At 32.5% G+C, this 18,905-nt stretch overlaps 1 protein-coding gene across 1 annotated transcript; it reads left to right on the top strand.

Moving 5' to 3' along the window:
• Window positions 1-4,077: 4,077 nt before the first annotated feature.
• Window positions 4,078-16,934, top strand: LOC107410427 (la-related protein 1A). Its single transcript, XM_016017857.4, has 14 exons — window positions 4,078-4,804; window positions 6,618-7,143; window positions 7,388-7,550; window positions 8,230-8,320; window positions 8,483-8,554; window positions 9,469-10,019; window positions 12,159-12,228; window positions 13,730-13,834; window positions 13,907-14,241; window positions 14,334-14,477; window positions 14,565-14,628; window positions 14,836-14,981; window positions 15,115-15,219; window positions 16,251-16,934. Exons 1-14 carry the CDS (start codon window positions 4,550-4,552, stop codon window positions 16,390-16,392), a joined length of 2,769 nt encoding a protein of 922 aa, XP_015873343.2. The 5' UTR covers window positions 4,078-4,549; the 3' UTR covers window positions 16,393-16,934.
• Window positions 16,935-18,905: the final 1,971 nt, after the last annotated feature.

Here is an 18,905-nt window from a genome sequence, read left to right as displayed (position 1 = left end):
TTATGTTTTCCATTTTCTTTAACCCATACAATGTCACCAAAATAATCGCCATCAATAGCATTGATTTTATACTTTATGAAGGCGTTTTAGGATTGTGTTTCATAAATCGATTTAAACACTTAATTTTTTCGGTGACACTTCAATTTCAGAATCATGAGGTGTTGTTACTGAAAATGTGTAAGTTGCTGCGCCATCTCCAACGTTAGTAACAGTTCTTTGAAATTCTTGAACCATCAATGTCTATAATCTATCATTAAAAAAAAGAAATGATGGGTAGTTGAGATCATGACTAGATCGGTTTGAATAGTTATAAGCATTGGATTTAAAATAAGAAGACAAATTCTCCTTGGAAAGTTTCAATGAGCACGAAAGATTAGTGTAATCTTGTGCAGAAGCATCATAAATTAAAACTGGATCAAGGGCTTTGTTTGGATCAATAAAACCAGCTTCCATTTCAAGCGGTTTAGCATTTTTAGCCAATGGAACATAATGATTAATTGGATTTGAAAGTGTTATCCAAATGGTTTGCTGCGGGTATCATAGCAGCAGGAATCCATTGTGGATACTTGGCTTTCAAAAGTGCTGCTACACCTGCAACATGTGGACAAGCCATGGATGTCCCAGACATCAAAGTTAAGGAGATGAATTCCATCAACGAAATTCATGTTGTTGGTTTTCTGAGAAAATGGAGCTAAGAAAATAATGCAGTTTGGGATGTTTTATATTGAATATAGAATGATTTGTGCGAGTGTAGGAAATAAGTGACATAAATTATATACTGTAATTCTTGTCATATAATTGAACAATTTTTACTAGAATGCATGGCTAAATTGTGTTCTACCGACCAGGGAGAGCAAAAGGGAATCGATTAAAATATTAGGCCTACAGAACCAATATTTTTGACAAATGGACACCTATAGAGTAGCCCTTTTTTTTAAAAAAATAAAAAATAAAAAATTATTTACTAAAAAATAAACTTTCTTAAGGTTGTGAATTGAACTTTTTAAATCATTTTAAAAAGTGTAAATTAAATATCCATATGCAAAAACGTTCCTAGCATATGGATTTAGACCAGTGGAATGGCTTATAGATTAATCTAGTATAAGAGTAACGTGTCTTCCTAAACCAAATAAGATTGGTGTTTGTGCTACAAAGTCCATATGTTTTGGTTTTATCTATTTAATTAGTACAATTTGCAATTTCATGACAATAACTACTCCAATAGAACCCCTTTTTATAAGTTGCAATATTATTGTTTAAGATAGTTGGTACCCAGAAAGGTGCTGGACAAATCAAAGTTAAAAAGAGGGGGCTTTCTGACTTGGATTTTTCATTTTATTAATTGGATTAGTTAATTAATTTATTCAAACCAAAAGGAAAAAGAAAACTCCCAAGAAGCATGGAGAATTGTACTGATTAAGAGGTATAATTTTGGCAATACCACTAATTAAGGGCTTGTTTGGCTATCCATTTGACATAAAAATAAAAAGAGAAAATGCATCATTACTGTAAATCTAAACTATGCAATGTTTTGCTGAAAATGGATGAAATCTGATAAGATGTTTCCATACCTTGGGAAATTATATTTGCATTCCATAAATAATTTTGTACACTCGTGTTTCAAGTTAAATTACTAAAATACCTCCCTTGATTTTTTCCTCTTTCTTTTTCTCATTTGAATAAAAGCTAATAAATAATTAAAATATGCATGTTCATAAATTTGTGAATGAGTATTTTATTTGATACCTTGTTTTGGAATTGTGGATAAATTTTCCTGTGAATATTCCAATTTGAATGAAAATAGTATCCGATTCCATTTCATAGTTTAAAAAAGAATGAAAAAAAACATTGAATCTTGTTTTAGGGCATTGGCTACCAGATGTGTGGTCTCACTTTTTTTGATGGAAAGAAGTTTTTGAGACCAGAAATACAGGGGACCAAAAATTATTTTGTTTCCATCTTCTATTGAACTATTTTAGATCATATATCCTCTAATCTCTACTTTAGTCATTAATTATTTATTAGTTCTTCTATTAATTGGAATTGTAATGTCATTATTCAATCTCCTTTTTGGCGTAGCATATTTCTTTTTTTCCCCATTCATTAAAAAAAAAAAAATAGCATTTTCTTCCCTCAAAAAAAAAAAAAAAAAAAAAAAAGCACCTCGCTTGGGAAATTTTAACGAACTCAATGGACTTTCCGCACATAACCTGAAATTTTTGTTGCATGACCATTATAAGTAAATTTTTTTAAAAAAAATATAATTTTGATAACTAGGGTTTTTAATGATAAACGGTTAATGTTTATCCAAAATTGTGATAATTTAAATTGTAAATTAGAGATGTAGAATTAATTGAATTAGCAACTATGCCCTTTACTTACCTGGTTATTACCTTATCGTGTTTTTTTTTTTTTTTTTTGGACACCTTAATCCTTAAATTTCAATTTTTAATGTATTTAATTTGACTTTTAAACTATTATTTATTTATTTTTTTAGCAATTTTTAGATATTTTGTGCACTTAATACAATATGTAAGTTTTGTATGGTTTTCTTATTTTATAGTTTTGTCGTTTTCTTCAAAATTGTTAAAAATTAATATATAAAATATTTAAGGACCAATAATGTACTAAAAATTAAAATTTAAAAATCAAAATGTGAAAACAATTCAAAGACCAAAATGCTAAATTCTAAATAATTTGAAAGGCATAGGTGTTGAAAACTTCTTAATTGAATTATAGCTTTGCAAGTTAAAAGGAGTTTTCCAAGTAAGTTCAACAAAATATTATTTTTATTATTATTATTATTTTCTAAAATAAAAATTAATTTTATATAGTAAAAATAGTCTATGTGACAAGCCACATTATTTAAATAATATCATATCATTTAAATATATTTATTTCAAATAAAACTTTAAAAAAAATACCAATTCTTTTTAAATTTGTATGAGAACCATTGAAAATTATTATAAAAAGGTTGATTGAATTTTTTAAAATTGATTAATAATTTATTTTTTAAATGACAAAATGATGTGATTTGTCAAATATAATATCATTATTATATTAAAATTCTATACAATTATATTATTTGTTCAGTTTGAATTCTGTTTGAAAACCAACCACCACATAAAAAAATACAAAAATCCAATAGAAGCTTTGTTTGGAAAGGCTGAATATTATTTACAAAACTAAATACTAATAATATACATAACATTCAGTATCAGTTTCATCTATTTTACAAAATGTTTAAAATAATAAAGCAAGAAGATCAGATCTGTAGATTACCATTGGCCCAAAAAAAAAAAAAAAAAAAAAAGAAGGTACATCAACACTTTCTCTATTTTCTAAATTAAAATTACAAAAGCACCCTCTTACATTTCAATTTTATTACAATGTCACATTTATATAAATTTATATATATATATATATATAAAAATTATTTTTTAAAAATTTTCTATGTAAATTAACTTATGAAGATTCTCAACTGCCAACTACAAATGTAATTGATTTGATTTATATAATTATGTGACAATCTACATGTAACATATGCTTTTTTTTTTTTTTTTCTTTTTGACAATACATGTAAGATATATTTACACACAAAAAAAGAAGAAGAAGAAGAAGAAGAAGACGAAGATAGTATAATAAAATTGAAAAATAAAACAACAAGTTTATAAAACTGATAAAATTGTTAATATGCTTTTTGTTTTTTTTTTTAACAATATATATACAAAAGAAATATTACATAGAATATAATAAATAATAGAATGTGATTTTTTTTTATTTTTTTTATTTTTTGGTTTTTAATTATTTTTTAATGAAGCAAAAATAGGGCGTGTGAAAACTGAAACGGGCCCCTTAGGTTGGGTAAATAAATGGAAAGTACAAGGTGAGAGAGTGAGCGAATAATAAACCCTTGGCTTGGCTAGTTTTGGCTTTGGCTTTGGCTTTGGCTTTTGCTTTGGCTTTTGCTTTGGGTTTTGGCTTTGCATCATCATCAATAACACTTGGAAGAAGCCCTTATTTTTATTTATTTATTTATTTATTTATTTTTGAGTTTCTCTTTCTCTCTTATCAACCTCACTCAGCGCCTCACTCTCGCTTTTCTCTCTCATATAAAAAGGAGCCCAAACCTACACATTTAGCTTCCGCTCCGCCTTTTTTAACAGTTTCGCACTTGGCGTCTGCCTTCAACTGTCATCGGACTCACTCTCTCTCTCTCTCTCTCTGTTCCACTTTTTCAAAACCCTAATACTCTCTCTCTCTCGCTCTCTCACTTTCTCTCTCATATGCTCCATCGTGAGAAGAGTGAAACCCTATAAAAACCTCTCCTTTTCATCATGATCACTGCGTTTCTTTTCAGTGACCAAATACCAAGATCTTGCTCCAATTTTGAATCTTTTTGATACTTAACCCTTTGTTTCCTTCTTCAATTTGAGTGTTTTACTCTGAATAATCGGTAGTTTCTTCTTCTCTTTTTTTGTGCTTGCTTTTTTTGTTTTTTTTTGTTTTTGTTTTTGGTGTGAGAGCTTTTGTGAGATCGGAGTGAGGGATGGTTATGGCAGAGAATGAGACTGGGGATGACAGGAAGGACCTCAATGGTGGGCCCAAGTCTCCATGGAAGACTCCTGTTCAGCTCGATGCCAAGACTGCTTCCGATACTCCCGTCATGGGTGCTGAGTCTTGGCCTGCTCTTGCTGATGCTCAGCGGCCTAAGAATCCCGATGCGCCAGCAAAACCACCTGCTTTGGCCGCTGTGCCGGTGGCCAATGGGGGAGCCACCCCACCTTCTCCGCAGCCAGTGCAGGTTTACCTGATTTCTTTCTCACTCTCTCTCTCTGCAAATTGGAATTTTGAAATTGTTGTATCGTAGGTTTGTTGTTTTTGTGGTGTGAGTTACCAAGTATTGGCTTTGTTTTCTAATATTGATTTTCAATGGTACGCAAACCAGTAAACAAAAAACTAAAGCTTGATGGCCAATCCTGGGGTTTAGGTTATTGACGATGATACGGAGTAGGGTTAGCTTTTAAAATGTATTCTTAATGAGGGGCGTCAACTGGTTTTAATGATCTCATTGATGGATCAATCTTTCCCCTGTAAATCTGAGGGCAGTTTGGGATAATTATAAGTGTGGATTTAATTTTGTTTTATTAGCCTTGTTGGATTTGACTTTGTTTGTTTGTCATGGTCATTTATGGAATTTATTAGAATCTAAAAGTGCATGTGGCATTGTGCTCAGTTGCTATCTGAAGCTGTTGCTATTTCCTATTTGACATGCTTGCAGGTTGGGAATTTTTGTTTTCTCTGTTTGTTACCATGTCTCTTTGATCTGTCATTTGCTTGTATTTTGATATTTCTTTTATGGGAGGATTTTTATCTCTCATATTCGTGCATGATAAAATACTTACCTATTTTAATAAGATCGTGATGAAATAGTTATGTCCGTCTTCAATTCTGAATGCTAATTTTTGCTCGAATGTCTGAGCTAAGCAGGCTTGCGTAATTTAAATTGTACATTCAAAGGAGGTCTGATGCTATTAAAGATGTTGATTTAAGATGAAATTGTAAGTAGTTTCAAGTTTTAAAAGACCTTCAGGAGCGCTTGAGGTGTGTTGTCAAATTGAATAGGCTGATTGAGGCATTAGCGTCAACTCTAAACCAAAAAAATCTAAAAATATTATGGGAAAATACTAATAAAATCACAAGAGAATAAACTTCTGTTTATAAAAATAATTGTTTATCAGTTTTAGTAATATGTTTATTTTGATTTGTCCCCATCAATGACAATATCTATCAATTCTTCATCTTTTTCTTATTTATCCTCTAGCAGTAGTATCGCTGCTTCCTTTATCAATTTGTAATTAATATAAGCAGGACTAAAGAATTGCATATCATTAGAAGGGACTGAGAAACATTAACAGATCATAATTAGATAAATGGATCTGAAGTATGTTTGGTAGAATAAGGATTTATTGTTTATTTTAATGATTTAGAAGTTGAAATATCTATGTTATAGTTTTTCACATATCTGTGGCTTTAAATGCCTGTGCTGCTACTAACAAATTAAACAAGTTCTTGGTAAAAGTGAAATGTAGGATAGAAAACTTACGTGTCAAACCTGTGATTTTGATTTGAAAGAACATGTGTAATCTGTGACAAACCTATCAAACATGTATGTTTCAATGTTTTGATATTGATAGAAATTGAGTTCGAGGCTTGTTATGAAACAGAGTCATTGATACTTCTATTATAGATGTAACTATGTTTATAAATGAATTGTGGTAGAAAGGTTTTTTTTTTACTTGAAAAAGCATAATGTAATGGAAAGGTTCAACTTTATATGTTATTATGTATTTTCTATTGAAAGTTTACTAGTGACTGGAAGACAGAAGAATTGGTTAATTTTAGGCTTTGCAATTAATGGATGATGCAGAGTTCCTAAGATTAGTGCTATACATTCCGGCAGTACTTTTGTCAGCTCTGTTTTTATTCATTTATTATCATTTTTATTTGCAAACAAGAAGAAGTTCTTAAAATATTACTTAAGAAAATAGCAATAATTTTCTTTATGTTCTTGGGAATTGGCTGTGTTTACTGATCTCTTTTGTGTGGTCATCCAGGGATCAGCTGTGCTGCATAAGTCAAATGGGCCTGGATATCCGTCACACAAGTATTCATCATCAAGGCATCAAAAATCAGGCCCTAAGCGCCATCCAAATGGTGCCCCTCCTTTTCCAATCCCCTTACCATACCAACAACCTTCTATGCCACCTGTTTTTCATGCTATGGTTCCTCCACCGCACCTTGCGGTCCCTGGGTATCCTTATCAGCCATTCCCTGGACCCATTCCAAGTGTTGAAACTCATTTGACAAAGACTGGATCTGAGACACCAGGGCAAGCTTTTGCACCACCAGTTCAGCCTCCGGCAAGGGGCGACCCAAACTCATATGTTGTTAACTTTCCTACCAGACGACCTAACATGCAAGAACCGGGCCACCACTGGAATCATGCTTGGCATCACCAAAGGGCATTTAATCCCAGGGACAATGTTCCTATGCAACAGGGTGTTGGACCAAGGCCTTTTATTAGGCCTCAGTTTTATGGTCCAGCTCCGGGGTTCATGGTTGGTGGTCCAAGCTTCCCAGGTAATTATCTGAACCCCTGGCGAAGAAAGTAGTTCTTTTTTTTTTTGGTTTTTCTCCCCTAATTGCTAGAAAAGATTTGCTATTTTTTCCTCTTTGTATCTGTCAATTTTATTTGCCATATCTACTGCATGTATTTCCTGGCACAATTTTCTTTTATTTTTGTTGTTGGTCAATTATTTTTTTAGTTTAACTTTTTAAATTAAATAGTCCTAATTTTCTTTTCTTTTCTTTTCTTTTCTTTTAGGATCTCCTATATGCTATTTTCCAGTGCCAGCCCCAGGTGCTATGAGGGGACCTCCTCCTCAGCGTATTATTCCACATCCAGTGAACCCAGGGGCTCCAGTTGTATCCTCAGAGACACTAGCTTTGAGGGCTAATATTGTAAAACAAATTGAGTATTATTTCAGGTAAAAGTCAGATAATGTAAACTTTTCTAATCCTTTATCTGTATGTGCTGAAACCTTTATTCTTCTTTTTATTTTTAAAGTAAGTACTAACACTAAATGATACCCAGTTCTACTTAATGACAAACATAAAGAAATAGCTGAATTTGCTGTTAACAGCATCGGGGAAGGGTTACTGCTTAAGCTAACCTTTGCCATGATATTGTTGGTGGCCTAAGTAATCTTATTAGGTATAAATGAGGTATTCCATGTATTTCTCATCTGAACATTTGTTTCTTGTTGTCATGTAAGCATTATTAAAAGGATTATATGCTGCTTTCAAACTTTCTTCTGAAATTGAATTGCCATGAATCTTCTAAATTGTAGATAAAATATGAATCAGTGACTCAAATGTTGCTACCTGAATTGGTTGCCTCAATTTAAGGGCTTAGAATCTGATTTATAAATTTTCCCATAACTAAGTAGGATATCATTGTTAGCTGCTAAAAAAAAATCCCTCTTTTAGTTTTTTTATTTTTTTTTTATTTTTTTAATTTTTCGAATACTTTCAAAATAAAATTATTCTGTTGGTATTAGATAGAGCTATTGTGTTACTTGCAAGTTGCTGGAATGTTAATTAATTTGTTTATGCTTTTCAGATTACACTTGAAATATTGTTGACTTTATAACCTCTGTTTGGCAGTGATGAAAATTTGCAGAATGACCATTACTTAATTTCCTTAATGGATGACCAAGGATGGGTTCCAATAACTACTATTGCAAACTTTAAAAGGGTATGTTCAAAGGCAATACTACCTACTGGTGATGCTTTTTTTCTTGGTTTATTTTACTGGGTAGTTATATTGAAGCCATTATTCTGTAAATGTAGTTTTACAGCTCAGCTTCTGATAATGTAATAATTTAGCTTTTGTTATATCTAATTTTTTTTGTTACAGGTTAAAAAAATGAGTACAGATATACCATTTATTCTTGATGCGCTGCAGGGTTCTACCACCATAGAAGTGCTGGTTAGTTTTCCTTCTGCCATGATTTTTCTGATGACTTTCCATCTCTTGCTGCACTTATGTTACTAGATAAAAAGGAAAATATGTTTTTGGAATTAAGAAATTGTCACTTCAGAATATAAATATATATATATATATATTTTTAATATGTTCCATAAGAGTTTATCACTCTTTTTCATCTTCCCATAACATAATTTTGACACCCAGCACCTGCCCCAACCCAATTTTGTTATTTTGTTATTATTTCGTCCTCCTTTTCAAACTCAAAAACATAAATTTATGTATGCTTGGGTATTACAAAACTTTGGGTAGCAAACATACATTTCAATGACATATCTAATTTCCCTGGTTTACAAAAACTTTTCCAAGTTCTTGTGTCCAACATTAGCAATCCCCACACTACCGAATCTCTCAGTTCATTGTTGCACAAATCTTTTTGTATACATGTGCAATATTTTGGTCCTTGGTTCTGACCTTTGAGCTTCTAACCAGTTTTACATTGACCATCTGGGTTTGAGATTCCAAATTCACTGTTTTAGAATAGCTCCACATCTGTTTCTCTTAAAAAAGATGCGTAAAAAGGTCTACATTATGCATCCATTTATTTTTTTTATTTATTTTGGTTGTTTTTGGGTGATGGGAGTTAAGGGTTGGAGGTTTCATTTCATAAAATGTATAAAGAATTGAATGTCATGACCTTGACAGCCTATAGTTTTATGTGGATTCTATGTAAAACTAAATATGGTTTTAGACTTAAAGGGTTGGGGATCTAATGAAATGTAGAAAGTAATATCAATCTTGTTTGGTGGACATGCTAAAACTAGAAAGCAATATCTTTTTTTTTTTTTTTTTTTTTGGTGGGCATGCTTTGCTTCTTTGCTTTATTAAACTTCAATTGGATTTGGTTATATCCGTAGGGTGACAAGATTCGAAGGCATGATGAGTGGTCAAAGTGGATTCCAGCTTCTGCAGATTCCACATTGGCGTCAAAACCACAGCCATCTTTGGGTCCACTTATTGGGAAGTCTTTGAATGCTAATGAGAATAGCGATGATGGTAAAAAGAATGCTTTAGAAAAAACTGTTGAACCTTCAGATGACAAAAATTTGATAGAGCGTATCCCATCGAACAAAATGGACCAGGAAAGTAACAGTATTTTGGTTGACAGTGCATCACCGCGTTTTACTGATGGACACAGTGATGCAGTTGGAAAATTAAATTCTGAATCAAGCAGGAAGTTCTCAGATCTAGGCACCAGTTATAATTCAACTTGCTCAGACCACTCACAGGGAATTGATCCTGTAAGATTTGATGGCCATGGTACTGAAGGCACAGAAATGTCCTCAGATGTGGCTGCAAAGAATCTTGATGACCTGTCTAATGATTTTTCAAATACATTTATGCTTGATGAGGAACTCGAATTTGAGCATAAAACAATGAAGAAAGAAGTTCATTCATCGGTTAGAAGGTACTGTAAGTTTTTTTACTTGCTAAATGCTCTCTATTCTATCTTATCCTGTAGTATTTTGCACTTAATATATTTTGATTATTTCAATTTCTTATGAGCTTTAGGATTATAGATTTGGTTCTAATTTGATTTCTTATGATGCTAGAATTGCAGTTGAATTAAACAATTCTTGTTTGATAGATGTCAATGAATTTTGTCTCTACTTAGATACCCCTTTTAATATTTTTGAATTTAGTTTCTTCATTTTTCTTGTATTTTCTATTTTTAAAACATCTTCTTGAAAAGGAAATATGAGATGTATGCATTGTCAATCTCTTTGTCATTGGGATGGTCCCTATCTAATCTCTTCCAGACTATAGTTTATCAGTTTATTTTGCGGAGTAAATTAAACAATTTGGAACTTCTAATTAATTTGCATGTTCTGACAACTCGTATCCACTTCGATGTCCTGCTTAACTGACCGTTACTTGTGATCTGATGATTTACTTAGAGGAGACAATTTGCTTTTTAACATAAAATTTAAAATGTATGGTATATCTTCTGTAAAAGACCAATCTGTCTTCGGTAAAAGACCAATCTTTTAAAGTGTATCTGTATCGAATAGTTTTAGGATGCTGTCTCAATTAGCTGACTTTGTCAAGGAACTCTCTAGACTCTCAAAGGAGCACAATGTAAAAATTGTGACAGGATGTTTGGGGATGGCAAGGTGTGTCACAATGTTTTCAAATATGCATGTGGGTACCTTTTAGTGAATCTGTAGCTGTGCAGATGTGGTGGAAGGGTAAAGCTCTCTGTAACATTATTGTTCAGCAGTGGCTTAATTTTATGATCCTCTGCCCATAGTTGCAAATTTTTTAAAGCTTATGTTATGCATTTCTTCTTTTTTGGGCTTCTTCAAATTCCTTTCAAGTAAACTGCATAATGTATCTAGTTGGTTTATTTGTGGTTTTTGTCGTAGAAAATTATGTAAATTGATGCTTGTAGTAGCGCATATTGCATAAATTGTGGTATGTGGTTGACCTTGTCTCTTCTGATGGTATATCTGGATGGATGCTATTTGTGTCCTGTTATTCATCCTGTTAATCTCATTAACAATGGAAGATTATCACAATAAACAACAGCTGTCGATTAATTTGCTCTCATATTTTCACTTGTTTACGAGCATATAGAGATGTAATGTGTCAAGCTGGGTTCAGCTTGATTAAATTTTATATGGTAAGTTGAGCTTATAGATCAATACTCATGTTGGCGTGGTAATTTTACTCAAGCCAAGCTTAGCTTCCAATGAAGCTTAAGCTCAAATTTGATTTTATCTTAAACTTGGCTTGACATGACTTGATGATTGCTAAAATCTTCAGGATGAGATTAAATTTGAAAAATGAATTTTTTTATTTTAAAGAGGTGAAATCCTAATTAATGGAATATGAACATTCTTAATGACAATTTTTTGTTGTTTTATAATCATAATAATATTAACACATTATTTAAGAATTAGATTTACCAAATTGCAAGCTTGTTCATGAGTTTTTTTCACAAGCTAGCGAATGAACTTTGTTCATGAGCCTAAATGGGCTTAGCCTTTTCCAGTCTGGGCTTGTTCAGTGAAAAAGCTTACAACGAGAATGTTCGTTCGCTTGAATATGTGAACGAACATAAATAAATACATAGTGTTCATTCATTTGAAAGAGTGAATAAACATATATTTTAACCGAGCTTGCATGCAAATGTCTTGGGTTATTTGCAGCTATTACTTGTCTCTGTTTCTTTCACTACTATGACTTACAAATTGTGTAAATGTAATTTGATAGTATTCACTGTTTTGATGAGTAAGGTTATGGTTCAGTAATCTATAATGTCAGAATGTGGAAAAATTTCTTATCGAACTGTAAATTTATTTGCTTTGTGTTGCTGGGTAAGATAATACCCCGATTAAATAAAGCCAGAAGATAATTTGTTTTGGATGGCTTATAAGTATTGTTTTATATTTAAAGCATTGTTAGTGTACCACGGTAACGAACATTTGAAATGCACTTCTACTGACTAGTTCTTGTATGCTTATTGATGTGGTTAATTAAGTGTCTAGTTATGGTTGCTCATTGTCATTTTGTGTTCTTCTGAATGGTATATTGTTGTGCAAAGGATTGATGATGAAGATGATGAAGTTATAGTCCATGATCAGGATGTTCAGAGACTTGTAATCGTCACTCAGGTATAACCATTCAATAATTTTGTTTAAGTACTAATGGCTTGTCTTTATGTTGTTTGATTTGATGCTGTTACACTTAATATACTTTGTCAACTATCATTTTCCATATCCTATCTGTTGATGTCAACAGTGTCCTAAATCCTTACCAAGATGACAAGTAAATTTCCTGTCTAGGTGCATACTTTCCCATACCTAACAGGCACACAAATGTATGTGTGCTGCATTTTACCTTGTTGCTATATGGCTCATGGCTCATTTGGGGGGTCACATCTTTTTTCATGAGCAGTAAATAGAATAGTCAAATTTTACCGGAAAAGATTAGGCTTGTGGGGGCTTGTTAGAATGCTAGTTGTTTTAGGAATTATTATTATTATTATTATTATTATTATTTTTCCAAATTCAGTATTCTTGTTGGCCTGAATTGTTTCCTGTGCGTATCCTCTATTAATTTATCCTTTTCAAAGCAAGTTTCTTCTTCTTGGACAAGCAAGGCCCTCAAGATTAGTAATTGGTGCTCTGTGGAAATGACTGGATATTGATGAGTTGTTTAAAAGGATTTGAGCATAGAAAAAGTTGGGATGTTTCATTGCATTATGGAAAGAAATGGTATGTAATTTAAAGACAATTGAAGATGTTGGGATTTTGTGGTATCATATCAAGTGTTAGGTATGTTAATATCTATTTCGAAAGAGTAAAGATGTTCTCGTTAACTTTCTTGAGTTTTTGAGGCTGATCCTCTAACGTTTATTTAGCTCTTATTTATCATAAAATTTTATATCCAATATTTATTAACTTAAATATATATCATACGGCAAGCTTAAGCTAGTACTGCATCTAGGGCACATGGAGATCTACTCTAGAAGATAAAGCAATTTATTCAATTCATTTTCACTTCCAATGGTTGATGCTGCCATAAATCTGCTTGAATAAATTTTTAGAAGAAAAGCACTTTTATCGATGTTGGAAAAATAAAAACTAAGTGGAAAAGGGTGGCACTCACAGCTGGAATGTTAGGGATATTTGTTTCCAGTTGAAAGGCCTCAAATTGATTATCCATGATAAAGTAGGAGAGTCTCTATTCCCTGTCTAACTGTTCCACCCAACAAGAGTGGTAAATGGAAAAGAAAATTATAGTGGAGAACGTCTTTCTTTAATGATGCTCAAGCCAACATGGGTTAAGGTTTCCAAATTAGTACGTTTCTTACAAAGTGTAAATCTTATGATCTCTGATACTTGACGTGAAGGAAAAAAAAAAAAAATGATTTGCTGATTGATTGGGTTAAACTTATTTGTGAATTTATTAGGCCTTTATGCATAACTCGGTAACCTTCTCATACATTATACACTTGTATAGTTTGGAAACTTGCTTCTCATACCAAGGATATTTATGCTGCTATCTTGACACAGCATCCATCCAATAATTGCCTTTTCTGGTCTCTTGTGTAGAAGAATGTGTCTTGATAGTGTTCTAACTGAAACTGATTGTCCTTTGTCTGATTTGCAGAATAGTGGAGTAGGTGAGGGATCTGAAATGGGTGTTAAAGAATCAAAACCCCTTTCTAATGAACTTGTTTCTGCAATAAATGAAGGCCTTTACTTCTACGAGCAGGTTGAGGAGCTTTACCATTATAGCTTCATAATTACTATACTGAGTCTGTTCTTACATATAAACTCTTGGCAGGAATTAAGAAGTAAGCGGTCAAATCGTAAAAAGAACAATTTTAGTTATGAAAATAAAGATGGAAACCCAAGATCGTCAAGCAATGCCTCTGGACTATCAAATATGAGGACTGGTGAAAATTCTGCTGGAAACATTGGGCATGAAGAGTCCATTAGTGCTAATTCCCGGAAAAAACAAAATAAAAACTTCCAGAAGCAACACTCATCCCATAAGCAACGGTTTTTCTCTAGCAACTTTAGAAATGATGGAACTGCTCGGAACTCTGGAATATCAGAAAGTCCGCCAAGTAACTCAGTTGGATTTTTCTTTGGTTCCACACCCCCAGAAAATCATGGGTTAGTTCAGACTGTTGCAACCTAGTAATGAAAATCTGGGAATTTCTTATGATTCTACCAAGCTAATCTTTATATAAACTTTAATTTGACAGCCTCAGGTCTTCAAAATTGAGTGTTTCTCCTCATGGAATTCTCTCAGGCAGTAGTCCGCCGGTGGGCTCCATGCCAAAGTCGTTTCCACCATTTCAGCATCCAAGTCATCAGCTTCTTGAGGAAAATGGTTTTAAACAGCAAAAGTAAGGGAATGCTATTATCGAGTTTGTGCAGCTCCATGGACATGTTTAAACTATTTTGTTTGATGACATGGTTTCTCTTTCTCTTAGGTATCAAAAGTTCCAAAAAAGATGCCTTAGTGACAGGAAGAAGTTGGGCATTGGTTGCAGTGAGGTGGACTGTTTCTCTGATCCTCTGTCTTATTGCATTTTGGAGGATTTGAAATATGGGAGGAAAACATAATTTTGGTTATTTTATGATGTCCCTCTTTCAATCCTACTTTGTCTTAATTTGATATTCATTTCTTTACTTAAGTATTCATAATATACAAATTTGTGGCTTTCTCTAATGAAATGTGTACCCTCATTACCTCTAATGCAGGAAATGAATACTTTATACAGATTTTGGTCTTATTTCCTTAGAGGCCTGTTTATCCCTTCAATGTATAATGAGTTCCGGAAATTTGCACTGGAAGATGCTGCTGCTAATTATTATTATGGGGTAGAGTGCCTTTTCAGGTTTTATAGGTACTTATTTGCAAATGCCATCTAGCAGTATTTAGCCTTGGATTTTTTATTTTTTTATTTTTTTGGTTAATTATTTAACCTTTGTTGGTATTTATGGGTTCGGTATATTAATCGAAATTATTTCTTATTTCAGTTATGGTTTGGAGAAGGACTTTAGAGAGGACCTGTATAAGGATTTTGAAGAACTCACCATTGACTTTTACCATAGAGGCAATCTTTATGGCCTCGAAAAATATTGGTAACTACTTTCTTCTATTCATTATTTTTCTTTCTTTTGTTGATTGTGCTTTTACACTTTCAAATCACGGTTGGCTATGCAGAATTTTGTGGTAATCAAAGAATGTAAAAAGTATAACGTGCTAGTCATGGGTTAAAGAGGGATTGTATATGATATATATGTTTTATATGCTGTATACAATGTGGACAGGCAAGACTGATCCTTAAAACGAAATTTAGTTTGAGCAAAGTCGATTAGTGTAACTGTTTTACGTCCCTGATTGAAAATTTAACAGTGGTAAAATTAGGGGTATTAGTAGAGCCAAAGAAAGCGGAGGGAGCAAATAAAACGGCTGATGGGGACTAGGTAAGCTACAAAGGCTAGAAATGATAGTTGATCAAATAAGCTAGGCAGATCATCGATGGAAGTGGATATTGAACTGAAGTTGGTCTTTATACTTTGACTATTCGTGAAACTGGTAAAACACTAGTTCATAATTGATTATGTTCTTAGTTCTTTCAGCTGTCTTGAAGTTCCAGTCTGTCTTTAACTCTGGCAATGTTTACCAAGAAAGGAACAGGACTATTATCATACTTAAATTCTTGGAAAATGGGTTGTTTTGAAAGTTCTCTGTCATGGTAAAGATGAAGTATAAATGAATTAGATTGAATTGGAGGATGATAGTGTTGTGTAGAAATCCTCTTTAAGATTTAATTAACCTTTTTTTTGGAGGTTTTCTGGACAACCGTTGTTTTGGAGTGTAATGACTTTAGAGGCTTACTTTATGGGCATTGAGCTTGTTGGCTTACACCTAGGATGATTTGGGGTGGTAAATGGTTTTGAGTCTTAATGTGTGCCATACCTTTTGGCAGGCCAGCTATTGTTCTTCATGCTGAAACAAAAACTTAGTATTGCCCTCTTCATTGATTGGAGACATTTATTTCTTGAATAGAATTTTTTTTTTTTTTTTGAATCAAAAGTGTCCGACATATGTTTGTTAGTGATTTCTTCAATGTCTATGCTCTTTCATGCAAATTTCTTTTGAGTGGCAGGGCATTCCATCACTATCGTCACCAGAAAGAGCCTCTGAAAAAACATCCAGAACTGGATCGTTTACTGAGGGATGAATACCGTAGCTTGGAGGACTTCCGCGCCAGAGAGAAAAGCAATGCCTCGAAAGAGGACATCCATTAGCTAGCAATAAAATGCCTATCTAGTGGCAGACATCCCAATTTTGAAAACTCATTCTGACAGCTTGACGAGGGATTTGGAGTTGGCGGCCTATTTTTGGTTTGGACGCAAAAGATAAAAGGCTGTCATTGTATATTGTACATTGATGGATTATTACCACCTTTGTGAGGGCTGCTGACTGCTGAGTTTTTTTGGTTTTGTTTTTAAGGTTTTGCTTGCTCCTGGGTATATCTTTTTCTTGGAGTTATCTGCAAGCTTAGAAAGCTGCCGCTGCTTTCTCTCTCACGTCAATCCTTCTTTGGATTGTAATTTGTACATAGGCCCCACCATCCCAAAAAAAAAAAAAAAAAAAAGAAAAAAAAAGAAGGAAAGTTGTAGTTTAGACCTTGTGAAAATGAACAATAAGATATTACAAATTTATTTCGTTTGATCAGTTCAGCATGTTACTATTCTTTTGCTCTTTGTGATTAAAATCATAAAGTGCTGGCTGTTCTCAAATATAACTTCATGGAATTTATTTAATGGCTTATTTGTTTATCATGTAATGGGTGGTTATTATCTCCAGTGCTATATCCTAATGGGTGGAAATAGAATTTGAGAGAATATAACTGCAATTTCCAAGTGCATATCTTTAAAAAGTTGTAAAAGTACGGAGGACGTACTGTCAATTATCTAAATTGATCAATCAATTTTTTTTTTTAAATTTTGCAATATAAATGAATTTATAAAATTTAAACTTTTATACGTTGGGGCTGATACTCAGGGTCGATTAATTTTGTTGTCTGTAGAAAGAAATTAAAATTAAAACGTAAGAGAGAATAAAATTAAAATAAATTACAGGGACTGCCCTGCCCTGCCCTGTTGAGTTTAATATTGACCAAAAAATCTATGCCCTGCAAAAAATAAAATAAAAATAAGTTATAAAATAAATGGAATTAATGACAGATTGAAGAAAATTTATAAGTGATAAATGTAAAAAATTTAAATTGACCAGATAAGAAATGTAATACTTAATATTATTGTTATTTACATTTATGTGACATTTATTAACTTTAATTAATGAGATTTTGCACACGGGTATGCTATGAAAAGACGAAATTCTCAACCTTTTTTCTCCGGTTATTGTTTGACTTTGGGATGTCTAAGAATTTACCTTTTGGCTTTGCACTTGCACACTGTACTTCAATCTCAAATTTTTGTCATTGGAAAAAAGATGTTTGTCTCTTTTATATTTTTGTCTTACAAGATTGACTTTGTGTCCTCAGGCAGAGAAAAGCTATTTTTCCACGTCAGCCAAAATCTTTTGAAATATTTTCAGCCTAAAACGCACCGTTTCCTCCTGAGTCAACTTTACCAATGGATAGAGTTTATATATGTTCTCTACTTGGTGGTTTCTTTCTTTATCAAAATTGTAGTTCATATGTAGTTTTAGCCCCAAAAATAAATAAATAAATAAATAAATTGTAGTTCATATATAATCATACGAAACCCCTCAAAGAAAACACTGAGACTTGGGTAAATTTTTCCTAGGGCATTAAATGGTAGGAATTAGAGGGTATTTTTATTTTTATTTTTCTAATATTATGCATAGCAAAAAAAAAAAAAAAAGGGTCAGCGCTAGGAAAACAAGATGGAAAAAAAAAAAAAAAATGTCGTTCGGCCTATCAATTCCCAGATTCCAGAAATTAATGCGAATTAAGAATCTGGCATAGACATTAATTTTGTAAATAATGACAAAATTAATGTTTAATTTCCTCATATTCTTAAAATTTAAAGTCATAATTTGGGCGTTGATAGCCCCAAGAAACAATGATTAAAACTACCCCATGGCCAGAATCAACGACATTTTATTTTATTTTATTTTTTAAATTATTCAAGGTGAAATGGGTAATGCAGGAACTGACCACATTAATTTGGAAACTCAGAATCTTCCTAGCAATGTGTATGCTAACCCACTTTCTATTTGGCCAAGTCTGCTATTTAACTGCAATTGTTGCCTAGTGCTCAGGGAAATCATTCATGTTCAAGGTGACATTTTAAATCTTCATTCCTATACGTCATATCTGTGCGTACATATTTTATACAATATATAACCTTTTTAGTTTATGGTGGCAGGTGACAAAATGATGAAACTTAAGATTCATGGAAGACTGGGGAATGATATTCCATGCAATACTTTACAATCATAATCAGAGTCATGTGGATTTGAATCATAATAATAATCACCCTCAAATGTTCGAGTAAGTTTCGAATTTCCTTCCTAATTCACACCTATCTACTTTTGCTGACAACTATTATTATTTTCAACTTTTCAAGACATAAACTAATTTTCAAAAAATGACATGCACCTTACCTCTTTTTTTTAAGTTTGTTGGGACTTTGTGTTGTCAGCTTTTGCAAGAAATGCATACGAAAGATGAAGCAGTTGTTGGAAATAATGTATGGATATATATGTAAATACATATGGATACAACATAATAATGTAAAATAAAGTTACATAGATATTTAGAGAATTT

The sequence above is a fragment of the Ziziphus jujuba genome, chromosome 10 (genome assembly GCF_031755915.1).
Source record: "Ziziphus jujuba cultivar Dongzao chromosome 10, ASM3175591v1".
NCBI classification, from domain to species: Eukaryota; Viridiplantae; Streptophyta; class Magnoliopsida; order Rosales; family Rhamnaceae; genus Ziziphus; species Ziziphus jujuba.
This window is presented reverse-complemented; position numbering and strand designations above follow the sequence as displayed.

What these genes read in the sequence shown, in the direction of transcription:
- LOC107410427 (XM_016017857.4), top strand. Translation starts at nt 4,550, where the DNA reads ATGGTTATGGCAGAGAATGAGACTGGGGATGACAGGAAGGACCTCAAT. An exon ending in CTTCTCCGCAGCCAGTGCAG is followed by an intron (nt 4,805 to 6,617) that starts GTTTACCTGATT and finishes GTGGTCATCCAG; the next exon opens with GGATCAGCTGTGCTGCATAA. An exon ending in GTTCATTCATCGGTTAGAAG is followed by an intron (nt 10,020 to 12,158) that starts GTACTGTAAGTT and finishes TGTTGTGCAAAG; the next exon opens with GATTGATGATGAAGATGATG.